This window comes from Hylobates moloch, unplaced genomic scaffold (assembly GCF_009828535.3).
Source record: "Hylobates moloch isolate HMO894 unplaced genomic scaffold, HMol_V3 SCAFFOLD_11, whole genome shotgun sequence".
Classification (NCBI taxonomy): Eukaryota; Metazoa; Chordata; class Mammalia; order Primates; family Hylobatidae; genus Hylobates; species Hylobates moloch.
Window position 1 is genome coordinate 1,119,257 of NW_026652286.1, and position 22,892 is coordinate 1,142,148.

The following is a 22,892-nucleotide window of genomic DNA, read 5'->3' on the forward strand; positions in this document are numbered from 1 at the left end:
CAACCAGTCACCAAGTCCTATCAATGCTATTGCTGAAATTTCTCTTGAATCCATCTACTTCCGTCCAGGTCCACAGCCACCATCCTAGCCCCAGCCTTCACCTGTCTTTTCTTGATGATGGCATGACCTCCTACCCAGTTTCCCTGCAACTACTCCTCTTGCTTTTTTTTTTTTTTTTTGAGACAGAGTCTCACTGTTGCCAGGCTGAAGTGCAGTGGCTTGATCTAGGCTCACTGCAACAACCGCCCCCTAGGTTCAAGCGATTCTCCTGCCTCAGCCTCCCGAGTGGCTGGGACTACAGGCGTGCACCAGCATGTCCAGCTTATTTTTGTATTTTAGTAGAGATGGGGTTTCACCATGTTGGCCAGGATGGTCTTGATCTCTTGACCTCATGATCTGCCCACCTAGGCCTCCCAAAGTGTTGGGATTACAGGCGTGAGCCTTCTTCTAATTGAGTATCCATCCTGTGGTCAGAAAGATTTTCCTAAAATGTGAATGTGACCATTTTGCCATTGTGTTGGAAACCCTTCACAGAGGCCAGGCACAGTGGCTCACGCCTGTAATCCCAGCTACTCGAGAGGCTGAGGCTGGAGAATCGCTTGAACCTGGGAGGTGGCCAAGTCAGTGAGCCAAGCTTGCGCCACTGCACTCCAGCCTGGGTGACAGAGCGAGACTCCATGTCAAAAAAAAAAAAAAAAAAAACCTTCACGGTCTTCCCATCGCCCTTAGGACATGTTCCCCCATTTGGATCTGGCCTGTGAGCCCACTCCATCTGCCCCCTGCTTCCCTCGACTCCCCCACTGCATTCTGGCCACACCAGTCCTTCCGTCTTCTCCGAAGCTGTCCTTACTCACGCCCTGCAGACAAGCCTGTCCCTCCAGCCGTAATGCCCCCTGTCCCTTCTAGCCATGATGCTCCCTGCCCTCCATGCCTCCTCCTCACCTACCGGATATCTCCGTATTTTTCAGGCTGAAGCCTCCACAGCACCTCGGGGAAGATGAAAGAGGAAAGCACCTTTTCTAACTCAGCCCAGAATAGGCCCCCCTGCTACTGGCTTCTGCAGTTCTCGGCAACCTCCTCACACTGTTGTCATTGTCCTGGGAACATAAGATCTACCAAGTGACACCTCTGTCTCCCTGCTTGTGGCTTGACTCTGGTATGGTGTCTGGCACATAGTAGGCGCTCAGTCAATGTCTGTTGAATGAAGAAATGCATGAACAAATGAGTGAGAGAAGCCATGGTCCCCTTTTCCTCTGGCCAGGTGACACCTGGAGTAGTTTCTTAATCCCTCTCATAAAGATACTTAGAATCTTTATGGAGAATGCAGACATTCAGAGGGATTAAGAAACTCGGCGAAGGTTACAAGCTAGGAGCAAAGAGCTGTCATTCAAATACTACCACTTTCAGGCTGGACAGTCTGTTTAAGGGGAGTAAACTAGAGTCCTGGAGAAGGGGTCAGGCTGATGGACAGTCTAAAAACCAGGATACTGGATAAATGACTGCATTTAGATCTTTTGCTTAGAAGCGAAGACTAGGGAGGAAGTGAAGGCTGAGACCCAACTCTGAAAGGACTGCCTCTTGGGGAGATGCCACGGGGACCTAGAGTTTGGCTCTAGAGACGTTTTCAAGCTGCTTAGTTCTAGGATCGTGGCTGATTTGTAAAGGAATGAGATGTGTATTGCCAGAAATGTTCAAGCAAAAGTTTGAAGGCTCATACTTCCCAAAGGGCTTCTTCCAGCTCTGACAGTGTTGTCCCAAGTGTGGACAGAACTAACAGCTCCTCCTGTTAGTGCTAAATCTAGTGGGGGGACAGTTTGATGTTCAGAGGTCTATGGCTGCAGAAGACTTACTGAAAGTTGCTTTTAATCACACCATATGCTGTGCTGTCCATCTCCAAATGAATGCTGAGACCATGAAAGTTCTAGGCATCTGTGTCTTTAACCCGCCTATGGGATCTTTCTAGCTGTGGGCATCTGCATCTTGCTTTGGAATCAGCAAAACTGTGGGGAAAGGCAAGCAGGAAGCTCCTGGTCTGTCTTTGCCTCTTTGCCTTTGCCTGCAACCCTTCTATCCCCACAGACAGCTCCTTCCTTCTGAACTCAAGCTCATTGCCACTCCTAGACGGCTCGGGAAAGAATCTTCTTGGAGACGAGGTCATCCTCATGTGCTGTTTTCCAGTTGCTGGCAGTTGGCTCAACACCCCTTCCTGCCAGAGGCCTTCTGCTAACGTGCCAGCTGCTTCTGACACCTGGAGGTGCCCGGCCGCCCCTGCTTTGAAGTGGAGCCAACAGGGAGCTGCTGCCAGTGAGAGTCTGCACAAATCTATTGGATCATGGAGGGACCCTTGCGGGCCATGCCTCGGGGCTAGAGAGAGGGACTCTGGGGGAGAAGTAGAGGCACTTTGGTTCAGGCTGTGCTGAGCAGAAGCACGTGTGGGGTGGAGGCTAGGACAGGCAACTGGAGTGGAGAAAGAGCACGTGGCTGGTCTGAGACTGGCCACTTTCTCCCTCCCCTGCTGACTTCCAGCAGCTGGGATAGGCAGTCTGGCTGGGAGTTCTAAGGGTGCCAAGGAAGCAACAGCTTCCAGCCTGAACCTACTGACTTGCCAACTTCCTATTCACCCCTAATTAGGGTCAGTTTCCCTGGTCTAGTGGCATGGGCTGCACCCGTTTTCCTGAAGTTCTGGATTAGTTGACCCCAGGATTAAGTCCCAGTTCCACCACTCACTGGCCAAGTGACAGTTTCCCTCTGAGCCTCAGTTTCCTCATCTGTGAAGAAGATGTAATCATAGTCCCTGTTTTCCAGGATTCTGGTGGAGAGTCAGCATGATGATGTTATATATGCTAGTGTCTAACAGGTGCTCAGAATGAGCGCCGGCTATAATCAGTACGTATATTCTATCTGGCTTGAAGTGCTGGGAGAGCCCAAAAGAGCAAATAAAAATAGGGCCCAGAGGAAGTGCGTGCTGCCAGCATCCACCAGGCAGAGGTCTCCGGCGGAAGCCAGCGATCTAGTTTCCAGTTTACTTTTGGGGGAAGCCAGCCCTCAGCCACAGCCAGAAAGAAGAGCCACTTTCCATGACTGGACTTCTTTGAGGAGGTCACATGACTAGTGTCAGTCATGTGGTGGCTGAAGGGTGTCCCCAAGTCAAGGTGTCAGTCATGGGGTGGCTGAAGGGTGTCCCCAAGTCGTCAGTCATGGGGTGGCTGAAGGGTGTCCCCAGGTCAAGGTGTCAGTCATGGGGTGGCTGAAGGGTGTCCCCATGTCTGTTTGGGCTCACAGTGCACCTCTAGGGTTTTTGTTTGAATGTCAGGGCCATGAGAGAAGCAGCGATGACCTGATGTCTGCTTACCTCCCCCAGGTGGGAGGAAAAAGGCTGCTACGAAGGTGTCCTGGGCCATTTCCTGAGGGTTGCTCCCCTTCTGGACCGTGTTGGAGGCACACTCGTGCTGCACAAGCTGCCTCTAGCCTAGGCCCTTGAAGTGGCATGGGGTGTCCAGGTCATTGCTCTGCCCTGGCTCCAGCCTGCACCTCCAGGGTACCCCAAACCCTACTTGCCCTGAAATGCCTAAGACGCTTGATCCAGAGGGTGTGGGAAACAATATGATGATGATGATAATAGTGAATATTCACTAAGGGCTTATTCTGTCAGCACTACACACTCATAAGTTCATTTTCTGCTCGTATTAATCCTATGAGGTCAGTTCAGTGAGTATCTTTATGGAGAACGCAGACATTCAGAGGAATTAAGAAACCTGACACAGGTTACAAACTAGGAGCGAAAAAGCTATAATTCAAATACAGGCCTCTCTGACGCTAGTCACAGTTCTGAGACCACCTGCAGCCACTTCTGGTAAGAAAGAGTGGACTCTGTGCTGTCTCGTGGTAATGAAGCCTTCCTGCTGCCCCTTTCCCTTCTCCCAGCCTGAGTGTTTGTTAGAGCAGCTGCCCCCAGAAGGACTGGAAGCTTTGGCCCAGGTGCTGCTGCTTCCCTGCAGACAGCCTGAAGGCCTCATTACTCTGGAACTTCCCAAGAAGCCTGAGAGCTAAGGGTGAACTGGTCCACAGACCTTAGAATAACGACCCAAACCCAATGTATGGCCTGTAAAGCCCCACTTTCCCTCCCTCTGCCCTCAAATGCCTCAAACTCCAGACCTACTGGCTTCTCTTGGTTCCTCCAGGCCATCATTGGTGAGAGCCTCGCTTCTTTTCCATGCCGCTTACTTGCCCTGAAATGCTTTTTGCTCTCATTGCTCTCTACCTAATCCCCCCATCATTTATTTAAAGGAAATGTTTAGAACCTCAGACAACTACAGAGAATAATGTAACAAACACCTGTGTCCCCACTAGCCAATTTTATCAGACCATAACGTCTTACTATCCTTGCTTCAGTTTTTAAAACCTTTGTAAAATGCAGCATTACAGATACCATTTCAGCCACCTGTGCACCCCTCCCTCATCCTATCTTCTACCTTTCTTCCTGGGGGGATCACCATGATTTACTAAAACTTGGGGGTCTAGCATTCCTCTGCATGTCTTTATACTATAATTAACTCATGCAAATGTCTGTGTTCTTAAAACATTATATAGCTTTGTTTTGCTTTTTCTCAAACTCTGTGTCATTCTGTAACTTTGATATTTTGAGATTCATCAGGATCGATGCATATATAGCTATTCATTTTAGCTGCTGGAAAGAATTCCACAACTATGGTATGAATATGCCACACTTTATTCTTTCCTTCGGCAGAGGGACATGCAGATTGTTCCAATGGCGGCCATTACAAACAATACTGCATGTTTCCTTATTCCCAGGAGTAGCTCTTGAGCTTTTAAAATTTGCCTAAATTGTCCAAAAGTAATTGTAACAATTTACACTCCCACACACAGTTCATGAGAGTTCCCACTGTTTCACATCCTCACCAATATTTGTATTATGAGACTTTAAAATTTTTGCCAATTTGATAGGTATGAAGTGGTATCTCAATTTAATTGGGAGTTTCCTGATTACTAGTGAGTGTGGGCATGAAAATATGCCCAAAGGTTTATTACTAATGTTCTTCTGTGCCTTGCCTGTTTATATCTTTGGACTATTTTTCTACTGAGATCCTTAATCTTTTTCTTATTGATTTGTAGGAATTCTTTTTTTTTTTTTTTTTTTTTTTTGAGACAGGGTTTCATTCTTGTTGCCCAGGCTGGAGTGCAATGGCACGGTTTCGGCTCACTGCAATCTCCACCTCCCAGGTTCAAGTGATTCTCCTGCCTCAGCCTCCCAAGTAGCTGGAATTACAGGCACCAGCCACCATGCCTGGCTAATTTTTTTGTATTTTTAGTAGAGAGGAGGTTTCACTATGTTGACCAGGCTGGTCTCAAACTCCTGACTTCAGGTGATCCACCCACCTTGGCCTCCCAAAGTGCTGGGATTACAGGCATGAGCCACTGTGCCCGGCCAATTTGTAGGAATTCTTTATTAAAAAGTTCTTAGCTGGGTGTGGTGGTGTGCACCTGTAGCCCCAGCTACTTGGGAGGCTGAGGCAGGAAAATTGCCTGAGCTCGGGAGTATGAGTCCAGCCCCAACAACACAGCAAGACCCCATCTTAAAATAAAATAAAATAAAATAATTTATGGAAAGCTGAGGCGGGAGGAATACCTGAGGCCAGGAGTTCGAGACCAGCCTAAGCAACACAGCAAGATCACTGCCCCCATCTCTACAAAATAAAAAATTAGCTGGGCTTTGTAGAATGTGCCTATGGTCCTAGCTACTCAGGAGGCTGAGGTGGGAAAAATCACTTGAGCCCAGGAGTCTGAGGCTGTAGCGAGCTATGAATCCACCAGTGTGCTCCAGCCTGGGTGACAGAGCAAGACCTCATTTCAAAAAATAATAAAATTTTTAAAATAATTTTTTTGGGGGGGACAGAGTCTTGCTATGTCACCCAGGCTGGAGTGCAATGGTGTGATCTCAGCTCACTGCAGCCTCTGCCTCCTGGGTTCAAGCAGTTCTCCTGCTTCAGCCTCCTGAGTAGCTGGGATTATAGGCGTGTGCCACCCCACCCGGCTAATTTTTGTATTTAGTAGAGATAGGGTTTCTTTTTAGTTGAGACGGGGTTTCACCATGTTGGCCAGGCTGGTCTTGAACTCCTGACCTCAAGTGATCCGCCTGCCTCAGCCTCCCAAAGTGCTGGGATTACAGGCGTGTGCCACCATGCCCACCCAGAATAAGAATGCAGGCAATACAGCCGGGTGCGGTGGCCCACGCCTGTAATCCCAGCATTTTGGGAGGCTGAAGCAGGCAGATCATAAGGTCAAGAGATTGGGACCATCCTGGCCAACAGTGTGAAACCCAGTCTCTACTAAAAATACAAAAATTAGCCAGGCGTGGTGGTGCGTGCCTGTAGTCCTAGCTACTTGGGAGGCTGAGGCGAGAGAATCGCTTGAACCTGGGAGGCGGAGGTCTCAGTGAGCTCAGATCACGCCACTGCACTCCAGCCTGATGACAGAGCAAGACTCCATCTCAAAAAAAAAAAAAAAGGCAGGCAATACTTTAAATCAGCGGTTCTCAACGTGTGTTTCCTAGACCATCAGTATCACCTGGGAATTTTTTAGAAATATAAATTATTGAGCCCCGCCCTAAACCTACTGAACTCTGGGGATGTGGTCCGGCCATGTGTGGTTTAACAAGCCCTGCAGGTGACTCTGAGGCATGCTCAAGTTTGAGAACCAGGGCTTTAAATCTTCACCCTTGGAGCAGAGCTTCCCAACCCTTTGTCACTTGGGCCTCAAATGACTTACAGGTGTGATGGTCCCCTTGGCCCAGCTGGGAAGAGGCCAGAGCCTGCAGGCCAATCACAAGAAGTCTTGTCTTTACTGGAGATTTTTGTTATATATTATTTTCTGATTGCTGTGAAGGCAAAAAGGCCAGGAAGCATTGCCTTTGGAAACCCAGGAACATATCATTTTTAAAAAATCTGGTACTATTAATAATACCAACATAATTGTAACAGCAAGAAATTACTACTGGCCAGGCGTGGTGGCTCATGCCTGTAATCCCAGTATTTCGGGAGGCTGAGGTAGGCGGATCGCTTGAGGTCAGGAGTTCGAGACCAGCCTGGCCAACATGGTGAAACCCTGTCTCTACTACAAATACAAAAAATTAGCCAGGTGTGGAAGCGGGCATCTATAATCCTAGCTACTTGGGAGGCTGAGCCACAAGAATCACTTGAACCCGGGAGGCGGAGGTTGCAGCGAGCTAAGATCATGCCACTGCACTCCAGCCTGGGCAACAGTGCAAGACTTTATCTTAAAAAAAAAAAAAATTATTACTTATTTAATGTCTACAATGTGGTAAGCAATGTTCACGGTTTTGTTGGTGTTACTGAAATCTTACAAACACCCTATGAGTTAGTTACTATTATTATTGTCATCCCCATTTTACAGATATAAAAACAGGGCTCAGAGAAGTTAAGGGATATCCTCAAGGTCATCCAGTTAATGGGGCACAGGTGGGATGTACACTAGATCTTTCTAATGCCATGGGGCCTGTGTTCTTCTAGGTCAAGGTTAATATTACAACTTCTAATGATTATGACAAGTTTACACTGTGCCAGCCACCGTTTTAAGCACATCATATACTTCTTCAATCATTACAACTATTATTATTCCCATTTTACAAATGAGGAAACAGGCTCAAAGAAATTAAATACCTTTCTCAAGGGCACAGCTAATATGTTGTAGAACCAGGATTTGAACTCAAGAAGTCTGGTTCCAACTGCATGCTCTTAACCATCCAGAAAGCTTCCAGTCCATGGAGGATGGGGAGCGGGAGATGCTATGGTGATCATTTGGGGATAAAAGAACTACTCCAGTTGCTGCAGGAATATGTGAGGTGGAGGGGATCTCTGGCTTGGCTGCTGTCATGGAGTCTGTTTGCTTTTTCTTTTCCTGTTTTTCCAGCTCACACCTGCTGCCCCAGGGCCTGGTCATGATGCTTGCAGCACATAAGGCAGGCGCATGTGGAGACACCATGCCCCTGAACAGGCTCCGGCTTCCAGCTGCCTGTGGATTACATTCTTTTACGCACACATCATCACAGACTGGAGCCTGCTTCTGCAGCCCGTCCCCAGACTTCAGTGTCCTGAATAAAGTAAGCCTGGCAGTGAGATGGGAGAGGGTAGTTCCTCTTCTAGGAATAGTAACTGCCTTGAAGTCTCTACCACCTCCATTTGCAGTTCTGATCAGATGCATAGGTGTGTGTGTGGGGAAGCTGGGACCCTGACCTTCAGGACAAAATGAGAATAGTTTACAAAATCAGGGGATGCTTTCTGGGGTACATACAATATTTCTACATATGCACCAGCTGCAGTACAGTGGGGAAAGCATGGCATTGGGAGGAGATAAGGTTGACACAGAAGCTTGATGCTGAGAAAACAAATTTATCTTAATTCTGAATTCATCTCTAACTGCAGCCAGTGCTGTGTGGGTTACCCTTGGCCCTTCTGTTGTTACTGCCATTCCCATAATTCCCTCAGACTGCTATTGATATGGACTGGCTACGATGCTTCCTCCTGCTCAAATAGAAAGGTCTGGGGTTTCTGTCAAACAGCAGGCCTCTCGGTGAGGAGTGGGTAAGTTTCCAGCCGCAAATAGAGGAATACCATTCCAGAAGCCCCTTGGAATCAATAACTGTACAATTCTACCTTGGTATCGAGAATTTTTGGTTCTTACAGGATTCTACCACCTACACTCAAATCTTGTGGTGCTTTCATGTATCAGATTGTTTGGAAGGGTCTGAGGAGACAGCCGGGGCAAATGCAAAGCTGTGGCTGCGGGAGGGCTAAGATGCATATCGAAGGCTCACTCTCATAAGCTCCCTCACATCACGGGAAAGGGAAAAGAGGTCAGTATTCTGGAGTGATTGATCAAAACCAAGGTCATACATCACAGAGTGGTGGCAGCCAGTGACCAGTACCTAAGCAGTCCCCTTCTAAATCAAGTTCTTTGAGGGGCAGGAACTACATCTTATTCATGACTGTATCCTCATTTGCAGAATAACTCCCGGCACAAAATCAGCACTCAAGAAACATCTGGCGAAATGAAGCACTGACACATACAGCGAGACGGGTGGACCATGACAACACTGTGCTATTAGGTTGGTGCAAAAGTAATTGCAGTCTTTGCCATTGAAAATAATGGCAAAACCACAATTACTTTTACACCAACCTAAAACATGAAACTAGTCACAAAAAAACACTTTTTTTTTTTTTTTTGAGACGGAGTCTCACTCTGTCACCAGCCTGGAGTGCAGTGGCACGATCTGGGCTCACTGCAACCTCCGCCTCCCGGGTTCAAGTGATTTTCCTGCCTCAGGCTCCCAAGCAGCTGGGACTACTGGCGTGCGCCATCACGCCCAGCTAATTTTTGTGTTTTTAGTAGAGATGGGATTTCACCACGTTGGCCACGATGGTCTCGATCTCTTGACCTCGTGATCCACCCACCTTGGCCTCGCAAACTGCTGGGATTACAGGCGTGAGCCACTATGCCTGGCCAAGACCACATATACAATTCTACTTATTTGATTTTTTTTTTTTTTAAAGACAGAGTCTCACTCTGTTGCCCAGGCTGGAGTGCAGTGGCACAATCTCAGCTTACTACAACCTCTGCCCCCCCAGGCTCAAGCAATTCTCCCACCTCAGCCTCCCAAGTAATTGGGACCACAGATGCACACCACCACGCCTGGCTAAGTTTTTGTATTTTTGGTAGAGATGGGGTTTCACCATGTTGAGCAATCCCCCCCACTTGGCCTCCCCAAGTGCTGGGATTACAGGCGTGAGCCACTGTGCCTGGCCTCAATTCTACTTATTTGAAATGCCCAGTGGATAAATCTATAGAGACAGAAAGTAGATTAGGGGTTGCCTGGGGTTGGGGAAAACAGTGGAGTGGGGACTGAAGAGTAGTGGCTAAGGGGTGTAGGATTTCTTTTTAGGGTAATGAAAACATTCCAAAATGGACTGTGGTAATGGATGCACAACCCTGGAAATATATTAAAAGCCACTGAATTTTATACTTTAAATGAGTGAAGTGTATGGTATGTGAATTGTATCCCAAAAAGCTGTTAAAAAGAAATATTTGATGAATAAACAAATGAACAAATGAATATAGGATATAGTTGTTGTGGGTTCACACCATTCTCCTGCCTCAGCCTCCTGAGTAGCTGGTACTACAGGCGCCCACCAACACGCCCGGCTGATCTTTTTGTATTTTTAGTAGAGATGGGGTTTCGCCATGATAGCCAGGATGGTCTCGATCTCCTCACCTCGTGATCCGCCCGCCTTGGCCTCCCAAAGTGCTGGGATTACAAGCGTCAGCCACCGTGCCCGGCCTTAAGTTCAGTCTTTAAGGATGCTGAGTTTATCTCCCCAGATTTTGGGGCTGAATATTCCTTAAAACAATCTGGGCCCAGGCTGGCTGTGGTGGCTCACACCTGTAATCCCAGCACTTTAGAAGGCCTAGGTGGGCAGATCTTTTGAGGTCAGGAGTTTGAGACCAGCCTGGGCAACATGGTGAAACCCTGTCTCTACTAAAAATACAAAAAAAAAAAAAAAAAATTAGCCAGGCATGGTGTGCACACCTATAATCCCAGCTACTCAGGAGGCTGAGGCGGGAGAATCACTTGAACCCAGGGATAGGTGGGGTGAAGGCTGCAGTCCGCCGAGATTGCATCACTGCATTCCAGCCTGGGCGACAGAGTGAGATTCTGTCTCAAAGAAAACAAACAAACAAAAAAAATTTTTTTTAATAAAATGATTTCTGCCCAAAGGGGAACGATCATGGAAATTTAAAGGTAACTCCATTTGGCTGCTTTTAAATTACAAGAGATAATCTCCTATACTTTTTTTTTTCAGTGAAGAAAAAAAATATCCAAATCTCCATTGGATAGCAGATAAATTAAAATGATAAAACCTGAACTGCGGCTTTTACCAGTGGCCAGTTGCCATCAGGAAAGAAAATTATCCACTGAATAATGAGGGAGAAAAAAACCTACAAAATTTTGCGTGTGTGATCACTAAACAGGTTTTGCACATGACCAGCAAAAGTAGGTCATGAGCTGTTAGCTGCAAAACACCGTGCTCCACCGTGAGGCTGGTGTCTGTCACTGGGAGCAATGGAGTTCCCATCTTCCAAGTCAACAGAGGAGCTGGTTGGCACGTTTCAAAAGGAGTGAGGTGATTCTTGGTGCAGTGCAGCCAATGCAGCTTTGTTTTCAGTGGGTCAAACCACAAAGCAGAAATGACGCCATGACACAGGGAGGTGGGAGCATGAGGAGACTCCTTGTGCTCCCGATCCCCCATCTCTGGATTCAGGCTGACTGCGGTTCCAGTCCCACCACTGCTGCTTACAAGCTATCAGTATATTTGCACAACATTGTCACCCGTCTGAGCCTCGGCTCCTACTTCAGTGAAGTGAGCAGTAACCGTACCTTCCCTCAACTGGGGCTCATCACTTTCACGCTCCCTTTTTTTTTTTTTTGAGGTCCAGTCTCACTCTGTCCCCCAGGCTGGAGTGCAGTAGCACAATCGGCTCACTGCAACCTCTGCCTCCCAGGTTCAAGTGATTCTCCTGCCTCAGCGTCCCAAGTAGCTGGGATTACAGGTGCCTGCCACCACGCCAGGCTAATTTTTGTATTTTTAGCAGAGACGGGGTTTCACCATGTTGGTCAGGTTGGTCTCGAACTCCTGACCTCAGGTGATCCATCCACTTCAGCCTCCCAAAGTGCTGGGATTACGGGCATGAGCTACCGCGCCCAGCTGCTTTCACGCCCTTCTGGTCTCCAACTGCAACCCTCTTCATCACAAGTCACTGCCAACCCTTGCCCCCTCTTTTCTCAGAATATCCTCTAGGGGTGTGTGTGGGAGTGTGGGTATGTATTTGTGTGTGTGTTTTGTTGTTTGCCTAATACTCTCACCACCCTCCAACTCTGTCTTCAGAGCCGGAGGCTCCCCACAGAAACCACAAAGGATCATTTTAAAGGGAAGTAACAGTTTTTACAAGGCTTAGGTGAGATAGTTAAGGTAAACAAATTTAAATAGAACAATGAAGGTAAATGCATTCAATATCATTTAGGGAAGGTAGGCATTCTTCAATAAACATGATTTTTGCTACATATCCATTTGCAACCCTAGCTCAGGTTTTTTTTTTTTTTTTTTTGAGACGGAGTCTTGCTCTGTCGCCCAGGCTGGAGTGCAATGGCGCGATCTCTGCTCCCTGCAACCTCTGCCTCCCAGGTTCAAGCGAATTCTCTTGCCTCCACCTCCCAAACAGCTGGGACTACAGGCAAGCGCAACCATGCCTGGCTAATTTTTTGTATTTTTAGTAGAGATGGAGTTTCACCATGTAGGCCAGGCTGGTCTTGAATACCTGGCTTCAGGTGATCTGCCTGCCTTGGCCTCCCAAAGTGCTGGGATTACAGGCGTGAGCCACCGTGTCTGGCCTAGCTCAGGTTTTGAGTTAAGTAAGTAAAAGTTAACTGAGGCATAGTCCAATTACCTCATGTGGTTAAAAATTGTGAATGATGGTGAAACCCAAAACAGAAATTAGGGGCTTCTAACTATTTCTGCCAAGTCCTGGTTCTGGACTGATCTTGAAAACCTTCTTCTGGCATAAATAATATAATGTGCCTTTCCTTCAACTGGGGCTTTATCACCTTTATGCCCCTCCGGTCCCCAACCTCAACTCTTCATCACAGGTCACTGCCAACCCTTGCCCCTAATATGGTTAGGCTTTGTGTTCCCACCTAAATCTCAACCCGAGTTGTAATCCTCAGGTATTGAGAGGGAGACCTGGTGGGAGGTGATTGGATCACATGGGCAGTTTCCCCCATGCTGTTCTTGTGATAGTGAGTGAGTTCTCAAGATATTTGATGGTTTTATACGCATCTGACATTTCCCTGCCTGTACTTCTCTCTCCTGTCACCGTGTGAAAAAGGTCCTTGCTTCCCCTTTGCCTTCCACCACGATTGTAAGTTTCCTAAGGCCACGCGGAACTGAGTCAATTAAGCCTCTTTTCTTCATAAATTACCCAGTCTTGGGTAGTATCTTTACAGTAGCGTGAAAACACACAAATGCAGCCCCTCTTTTCTCAGAATATCCTCTAGGGTGTGTGTGGGGGGGGGGGATTGGAGGGGTTTGGGCTTTTTCTGCCTCTTCATCTCACCACCCTCCAACTCTATCTTCAGACCCTGAGGCTCCCCACAGAAACCACAAAGGATCATTTCGCTTCCCTTTGGAAATGCAGAATGTATTATGTTTTGGGGCACATCCCAAATAGACCCCTCTCCCACTGCCAGTTTCTTCCCTAAATGCTCCTTTTTTTCCCTTGTATACACTTCAGGTTTCTCTAGGAAGCAGTGGCCCACAGGGAGCTGAGTTGGTTTCAAGAGTCCAGGAGACGTACCTGGCTGCTTTCTGAGTGAGCTCCAGTGGGAAATCAGGACACAGTAATTGCAGCAAACAGTGATATTCTTTCATGGTCAGCAGATCTGGAGTGGAAAGGGACAGGAACACATTAGGTCTCTGCATTTCAAGTCACTGCCCTCTTTTTGTTCATTTCATGAGTTTCAGACCTGGTCTTGGTAGAGCTGTTCTTTTAAAAGCAAGTCAGTGTTAAGGGTGTGCTGGTCTCTAACCGCCAGGTGTGAGACTTTAAGATCAGTATTTCTACAAAGCTTTTCCAGGGTGGGAGGCATCCAGTTACAGCATTTTGACCAAAGGAGCTTCACTGGTATGAAAATTGGTCGGGTGAAGAGAGCAAACAAGAGAGGCACCTTCATCAGCCTTTAGTTTGGTTTTCCTTGTATATAAAAATCTGGAAGAACAAGTCATTTCAAAGCCAGTTAAATCTGTGCTGAAATTCTCTGGCATGGTAACATTTCCCACCACATGCCCAAAGACCATCCACAGAATATCTGGAAGCAGTACTAAGGCAAACAGTCTTGCTGTGTAGGGAGGAGAGTATAGCATAGAAATCCACAGACTTCGTTACTCTGTCATCCAGTACTGCAGCAGGCTGGCTTCTTTTGAACGCCTGAACACAAATCTGGTCATCCTATTATAGGAAGCCAAGACAAAGGTCCAAGATATACAGTCAAGGCAACCAAATGATTCCTGATATACAGAAGCAGTGCTTTGTGCTTTGGGAGAGGTGAGCCAGGATGAGGCTCTGTGGTCCAGCAGAGAACCCAGAGAGGTGAATCTCAGAGAAATTTATAGGATCCTGAGGGAGAAGAAATACACTGATGCTTAAGTTAGTTTGTTGCTGCATGTACTGAAGGCAAAAGATTTTAGATCAGCCAAGGAGTAAGAATGTGTAAGTATTACCATATATCAAAGCATTTCGAGTATGGAAGGGCCTGGTAATGCTAAAGTGAGAGCAATCCACCCGGAAGCCTGCCTAACTGGGAGGAGGATGAGTGAGAGGAGGGAATCCAGAGGGCATGGCTACATTTGGGGAACGAAGATGATGATCATAGGCACTTGGTTTCTTTGGCCCTAAGTTAGCCCAAGCCACAGGAATCCAGATCTCCTGCCCCTGTTAGTTCGGTTGATGCTTTTCCAAGACAAAAACCCCCAAATCTCCAGGGAAAGGCCTGGGTTCCTAGTACTTTTTCATCAAAGCTTAATTCAAGGTGGGGACAGAGAGTTTGACTAACCACACTGCCAAAGTCAGAAACACCAAAGGAACAGACTCAGCGTCAATATAGGTCAAAGGATCAAGATGGTTTTGTGGCACTCTCCCCTTCCCACTCGCCTGACCTCGGGCACAGCCTGGCAGGAGGTCTTGTTCTTCAAGGGAGGGAGTCATCGCCACTCGTGGTCTCAGGCTTGGGGTGAGGAAAAAGGCGAAGGGAAGGGAGAAAAGCCACTGAATCTAATGTGTTCCCACTTTATTCTCACTCCGGAACTCCCCATGTAGAGAAAAGAGAAGAGTGATTTCTGGCAGGGCAGGGAGTAAATAAAGGACAGTTCTATCTTTGAATCATCAGTGCTTTTCTAGGCTAAACTTTGGTGGATGTATCTGATAGCATTCTTAAGGAGAGTCAGAGTGTTTCATAGGCACTTACATTTATCCCCCAAATTACCTACAAAATATCCTTGGGAAGATAACAGAATGAAGGAAAATGAAAAAATGAGAGAGAGAGAGGGAGTTACTTAATTAAGAAAGACAATGCTAGGAATCAACATTAGCTTCCTGGTTTCTAGACCCTAGGCCCTCTTCAGGTTTTTGATATTATTCTAACTCATGTACTTCAAATACTTGCTTCCAAGGACAGAAGAATGATTTACAAAAATCACCGCGTGCTTCTCTAATACAACAAAAGCTCTTAAAAATACGAAAAACAGAATACATTCTGCTCACCACTTCTGGAACTTGACTCTTCTAAATGTTAAGTGAGGACAGTAGTCAGATAAAGAGATTAATGAAAATGCAAGCAAATAAACAACTTTTAATTGTGGAGAGAGTAGTTCTATTAGTTATTATTATTCTTCCACGCAGACTCTGTGTTGGGATGTGGAGAGAGGAGTTCTAATTCTACTGAAGTAGTGACCAGCTAATATCAAGGGGAGATGATTTCTGCTACTTCGAGACACTCCTCAGCTGTTGTACAGTGGGTATGGAGAGAACTATGAGTGGTAAGACTTGTTGCAAAATCAGAACACTGATAGGCATATGGGAGCTTGCTCCCTTTCTGCTTCATAGGCTAGGATTCAAATTTTGGCTCTGCAATTTACCAGGGATGTAATCTTGGGCAAATAATAATCTCCCTAAGTCTCAGTTTCTCATCTGTAAAATGCAAGTGATACTGACGCTTTGCAGGGTTAAAATCAAGTGTGAGAGAGATGATGTAAGTGCTCAGCAGAATGTCTAGAACTTAGTAACATCAAACAATGAGAGTTTGTTTTGGTTCTGTTTTTAAATTCTGGAGGCGAGAAGAAGAGAGGAGGAAGGTACTTGGTGCTGAGTTTTTTTATTTTAAATTTTAATTAATTAATTAATTTTGAGATGGGGGCCTCACTCTGTTACCCAGGCTGGAGCGCAGTGGCATAGCTCACTGCAGTCTGGAACTCCTGAGCTCAAGTGATCCTCCCGCCTCAGCCTCCCAAGTAGCTGGGACTACAAGCATATGCCACCACGCCCCCGCTCAAACATTTTTTGTAGAGATGGGGTCTCGTGCGTCACCCAGGCTAGTCTTGAACTTCCCGCCTCAGCCTCCCAAAGTGCTGGGATTACAGGCATGAGCCTGGCTGTTGCTGAGTTTGGACACTTAAACACCTAAAAGTTTTCTGCCTTGAAAGTTCTCTGTTGGGTTGCCTGAGCCAAATCCGTTTTGAACACTCTCTTGCAGTGGCCACTCACTTCCTCTTCCCATGTACCTGCTCTGTTCCAGGCTCCCGATTATGATGAACAAGCTAGCAGTCCCCCTAGCTTCTGCGGCCTGCATTTGGGCACCAGTTCACCCTAATGCTCCTGTCTATTTTGGGCCCTTTGGCTCTTAGAACTGTCCAAGATCTCAAAGGCCCTTCTCGCAGCCCTTTGTGCTCCAGCAATAACTGTAAAGAGAGTGAGTAGTCATGGAGATCTGTGCTCAGCTCTTGAATTAACTCACTTAGGCCGGGCGCAGTGGCTCATGCCTGTAATCCCAGCACTTTGCGAGGCCGAGGCAGGTTATCACCTGAGGTCAGGAGTTCGAGACCAGCCTGGCCAATGTGGCAAAAACCCATCTCTACTAAAAATACAAAAATTATCTAAGCATGGTGGCAGGTGCTGGTAATCCAGCTACTTGGGAGGCAGGAGAATCACTTGAACCTAGAAGGCAGAGGTTGCAGTGAGCTGAGGTCATGCCACTGCACTCCAGCCTGGGTGACAGAGTGAGACTCCATCCCCCCAAAAATAAATAAAAAATTAAAACCAATTAACTTACTTAGCCTTCACAGCATACTACCTTAAGAAGTAGACTCCGTTATTTCCAGTCCCACTTCACAGATGAGGATGAGAAAGTTTAGAGGGATGAAATAAGCTGGTGAGCAAGGAGAGGAGGGTCCGGGGTAGGGGAGAGGAAGGGGACCTGTCTTCCCTGAGCGAGGTCTCAGGCTGGGAGGGAGAGAAGGGAGGCCGATGGCAGGAGGGGCTTAACAATAGCACAGCTAACATTTATTGAGCACTTCGTCTTGGGGAGGCACTGTTCTAAGGGGTTTACATATGTCACCTCACTAATCTTCACGACTATTATCCTCATTTCACAGACACAAAAACTCAGACTGTGCACACTTAAGAGGTAGAACTGGAATTCAAACCCAGGCAGTCTGGCTCCAAAGCCTACCCAGCTGACATTGTCAGCACCTTGATCTTATCAGCTATAATGTGTGAGGCTTAAGAGCTTGTTTTCCCTCCAAACTAACTGCAGGAACTAAATAGCTCCAGATGAACTGGATCAAGGAGACAATTCAAGTGAATTGAGATTTTCCACGTAAGAAACCGAGTCTGAAAAATTCTAATTACTGTCAACAGGGAAGATTGAGGCTCCAGCACAGCAGCCTCAGTTAGGCCAGAGGACATGGGCTGGGGGACCACTGTGCTGGTGGCCACACCGTGGTCTCTCACCCGCACCCACCTGCCAGCCACTCTTCTACCTGGCAGGTGCAGGGGAGGTAAGTATTGTGTATCAGTAGGCACCTTCTCTAGAAATCCCCCCACAATTAGAAGAGTGTCAGCCAGTAGGTCCTGCAAGTTCAAAGGCAAAGACATAATAAGGCTTTGGTGTAAGATCAAAATCAGAGCACTCTCCACAAATTTGTGTGTCTCCTTTTGTGGGTGGTCAGACTGCTAAACTTTCTTCTTCTAAGCCTTGCACTAGTCTCACCAATTGTGTGGCTGGCTCCAGACCAGAGGTGTTTTACACCCTTGATCCTATCTGCTCCAGAGGCAGCACAGAATAGCATTGTGGTTAATAGCATGGACTTTGGAGTTAGATTGTTCGGGTCCAAATCCTAGCTTTGCCACTGACTTCAAGTTACTTAACTTTTAAGCTCTCCATGCCTCAGTTTCCCCATCTATGAAAAGACAGTATGAACATTGCAGGGTTGTTGTGAGTTAATGTAAAGTGCTTAGAACAGTGTCTGACCCATCATAAGGGCCATCTGTTAGTACTTGCTATTATTATTTTAGAAATAAAGAAACTAGGGCTCAGTGAGGTGTAATCATTTTCTCAAGGAAACAGCTAGGAAGAGGGCTGAGATTCAGAACTAGGCCTAGCACAGGCTCTGAAGGTCCTGCAAGTTCCACCCTAGCAGGTGGGATCCAGCTGGTTTGTGAAGGACTTCTGATGTTAGGATTATTCACACCAGGTGACAGACAAACTTTCTATCTAAGTTAAACATACAGGTACCCTTTAGGCAGGCCACTTTAAACAGCACAGGGTAGTTGGGCAGTGCAGTTGTATTAGTGCAGAACTCTGACTTTGCAATCAGGTGACCTGGTTTCAAAAACCTGGCTCCACTACTTGCCACCAGCATGACTTAGACAAGCTGTACAACTTCCCTGAACCTTGGTTTCCTTGTCTTAAAAGTGTAAGAACTACAGTACCTACCTAATGGAATTGTTGTAAAAGATCAAAAGAGGTAATATATACACTTTTCTGGAAAAAGTTAGCAAAGTGCTCAATAAGTGGTAGCATTATTTGATAATTATTAACTGATTAAAACTTGAAGTCCTGAAATTAAGGAATCTTTGAACTTAGCTAAAGCAATTAGCACAATACCTGGTGCATTGCAGTAAACACCTGTTGAAGGAATGAATAAATAAAGACATGCCTCACATAGTGACCCAAATAAAAATTCATAGGGAAAAAGTTCTGGTTACTGTGTGAACACAAAGATAGGGGGTCTCCAGGCACAGGAGGCATTTCTGCAAACTTACAGGGGTACGAGGAAAAGCCAGGAGTTGTAAAGTGTGAAAAAAGGAAAATCCCCTACGTGCTAGGTACTGTAACTGTCAGTAAACATGATAAACCATGGCCAGTGTACTACACTTCATGGGCTTGTTGGCCTTTGCACCAAGTGCTCAGTTCAATCAGCTTGAATATTTCTTTTCATAAGAATGTATCACCGATTTTCCTTTTTTTTCCAACAGAGTCTCACTCTGTCGCCCAGGCTGGAGTGCAGTGGCACAATCTCGGCTCATGGCAACCTCTGCCTCCCAGGTTCAAGTGATTCTCCTGCCTCAGCCTCCCGAGTAGCTGGGATTACAGACACGCACCACTATGCCAGGCTAATTTTTGTATTTTTAGTAGAGGTGAGGTTTCACCATGTTGGCCAGGCTGGTCTCGAACTCCTGACCTCAGGTGATCCACCCGCCTCAGCCTCCCAAAGTGCTGGGATTACAGGCATGAGCTACTGCGCCAGGCCGTGTCACTGATTTTTCCATGAAAACCAAAGGAAGCCTAGGGTTCACTTCACAGAAATTCACTTTATTGCTGTTACAACTCTAGCATGAATACTACTGCTTTCAAGATAAGCAGTGCCCTGACTCACAATATTCTTCTGTTGGTTATATCCACTCTAATCCTAGAGAGTGTTAGATGAATTTACTTCAGCTAAGAAAATTAGTCAGAAATTATTGATCCCCAATATATTCAAGGGCTAACTCATTCTCATTTGTACGAAGAGGATGTCTTTTTGGCATCTGGTCTGCCTTCTTGCTGTGGCAAGTCCTGCTTCTGAAGCACTGTGGGGGCAGCTTAGTCATTTCTGCATCCTCCTTGCAGACCACCACGCGTGCCCACATTTGCTCAGAACTGTGGTGGAATATAGCTGTAGGTCGGATACCTCTCCTCTTCCTGGGAAATGGTACCTTTGCCAGGATCACAGTGGTGTCACTAAAGAAGACCCATGGAGGAGTGCCAGATGGAAGGAACTGGGGCCATATATTCATTCCTTCAGAGAAAACCTTCCCCAAAACCTGACGTCAAAGACTTTTAGCTCTAAATTTATGGGGGATGAAATGAGGCTCAGTCTAAATTCATTTGTGTGAGTGCCTGTATGTTGGTTGAGTGAGCCAGTGCTGGACAAGAGCTGAAGATAATGAAATGCTACAAGCCTCTAGTCTGTTGGCTGCATGATCTCAATAGGACTACCACAGAGGCCAGAGAATACCACAGCCCATGTGTGGACTCTCCAATTTTCAGCTGCAATTGTTTTTATGTTCTTTTATGCAGGGGTTGTGAAGCCTCACTCTAAATGACACTCACCCTCAGCCAGGCTGCTCTGCCAAGAGATGCTCGGAAGGACATGGATAGTTCGGGGCATGACCACACCACCCCTTCCAATCCCTAGGGCACCAAGGCTTTGTTACCAGGCCACAGCTGAGTAAATACTTCTCAGTGCTACTCTGTGAGGACGGGGAAGGGAGTGAGGGACAGTGTGGGGGAAGGGAAGAAGGAGGCAAGACATCTGACAGCTTCACTCCCCATGTAGCAGTTGGTATCACAAGTCACAGAAAGATTGCTACCCTACTAGGGCCATGTTCCTGTCAAGCAAAGCCCCAGAAGAAGAGAAGCCTGTGTTATTCAATTTTATCTCCTCTGGCAGCACTGTTGTTTTATATTATAAATGGAGGGAAATGATAATTAGTTGACTGAATGGGAAATGACCTTACAAAAGGAATGAGAAGCAATGGCCTCAAATGACACCTGTGGGGTAAAGTGTTTGGGCCATTGTGAACACCACCCTTTGCCAGCTCATCACTCCCCAGAGCATCTTCAGTGTGTTCCAATGGGGGCAGAAAGCCCCTTTAGTTTTTTTTTTTTTTTTTTTTGAGACAGAGTCTTGCTCTGTCGCCAGGCTGGAGTGTAGTGGCGTTATCTCAGCTCACTGCAAACGCTGCCTCCCGGGTTCAAGCGAGTCTCCTACCTCAGCCTCCCAAGTACCTGGGACTACAGGTGTCTGCCACCATGCCCGGCTAATTTTTGTACTTTTAGTAGAGATGGGGTTTCACCACGTTGGCCAGGATGGTCTCCATCTCTTGACCTCATGATCCGCCCGCCTCGGCCTCCCAAAGTGCTGGGATTATAGGCGTGAGCCACCGCACCCGGCTGCCCCTTTAGTTTTATATTTTATTATGACTAAGCCAGACACCAAGCTAGAAATGTATTTAGTCTATTTCTATTTGGCAGTATCTTTGTTCTAGGCAAAGTATTAAATCAGACACAGTAACAATTTTATGGCAATGTTTAAAATGAACAAAAACAACTCTCCAGGAACTGTTTATATACAGCAGGTAAAGATTTAAAGAAATGCAGGCATTTCTAACCAGGATCTCCACATTCTTCCCAGGGTCATGTAGGACATACCATGGCAATCTGATCAGGTTTTTAGGCTAACCGTGGCCATCCTGAGCCACCACTGGTGGCTTAAACCACAGGCCTGGTCTGATAAGAATCCCCTATACTGTGTCCAACCCTTGGGGGTCTGTTCGTCACGATGGGGCCATTAGGGATTGGAGGACCAAGGCAAGGCTTTGTTCTGGGGGAGGTCCTGTCTTAGAAAGTGTGAGGACATGAAACACAGGCTGCACATGGCCAGGGTGGGCAGCTGTATGGTGTTGTGGAAGGAGGCACCAGTACCAGGAGAAAAGAAAGCCTCTCTAATAGCGACGGGGCTAGCTACTCTGGCATGACACAGTTTCTCACCCATTATTGAGGAAATGGAAGGCAGTTTTGGACACCAAAATGTAGAGCAGGATCTTGGCACCATAAGCTCCCAAAGGCTCCAGCAGCCCATCAAAGAAGTGACTCCAGCCTAGAATTTGCACCACCACTCACGTGCTCATGCAGCTCTACCAGGTGTTACCACTTCCCGTTTTTCTTTGGAAACAGGACAGGGTGGGCCCTTTGAAACAGACACCTCAGGGCCAAGGTGTAATTCTCCTCCAAGAAGCAGGTGTTGTTACAAACTCCCGCAACCCATTCCTGTTCTTAATTGAACAGAAATGGTTAAACAGGCACAACAGCTAAACTGGAGCATAAACCTTAATCCCTCCTAATGGTGACTAAAGGCAAGAGAAAACATCACGCCCTCCCAATGGTGATACACCTCACTCAACCTTTGAAAAAGAGGCAGAATTTTAAATTTATTTCTGGGGGGTGTTTAAAGCTAGAATGAAGGTTTTTATGTTGTTTTGGGGGGGGAAAGTCTACTACAGAGAAACATCATGATAGAGAAAAGAACTTGGTCTGACTTTGGCGAGGATTATACCTATCTGGGCACAACTTTTCTAGGCCTCAGTTTTCTCACCTGTAAAATAAGGATGTTGTGAGCCACTGCTCCCGGCCTGAAAAAAATGTTTTAATATATATACATTTTAAAAAATAGAAATCTAGGTGTGGTGCAATGGCTCACGCTTGTAATCCCAGCACTTTGGGAGGCCAAGACGGGAGAATCGCTTGAGCCCAGGAGTTCAAGACCAGCCTCGGCAACATAGTGAGACCTCATCTCCACAAAAAATAAAAATGAAAAAATTAGCTGTGCATGGTGGCACACGCCTGTAGTCCCAGCTACTCGAGAGACTGAGGTGGGAGGATGGCCTGAACCTAGGAGGTTAAGGCTGCAGTGAGCCATGATTGCACCACTGCACCCCAGCCTGGGTGACTGAGTGAGACCCTGTCTCAAAGAGATAACAAATGAAAATCTTGTAAGGAAGCTCCATATTTAATATTTATAAAAACAAAGCCTTTTTTAGCCAACTTTCTCTTCAACAGCTCTCACCCAGACGAGAAGTCGGGGAAAGACAGCCTGAGGTGCTACCTTAAAACTCTAGAGCTCTACAAAGGGCAGTTAGGCAGTTAGGCC

General features: G+C 46.7%; 1 protein-coding gene across 2 annotated transcripts in view; it reads right to left on the minus strand.

The window, feature by feature from the left end:
• The window catches only part of CSTPP1 (centriolar satellite-associated tubulin polyglutamylase complex regulator 1), a 226,624-nt gene that overhangs the window by 12,677 nt on the left and 191,055 nt on the right, over positions 1–22,892 (minus strand). For both annotated transcript variants that reach the window (XM_058424549.1, XM_032166053.2), the window contains exon 4: positions 13,444–13,528. In XM_058424549.1, coding sequence (XP_058280532.1) covers positions 13,444–13,528 — 85 coding nt within the window. The remainder of the gene's footprint in view (positions 1–13,443; positions 13,529–22,892) is intronic.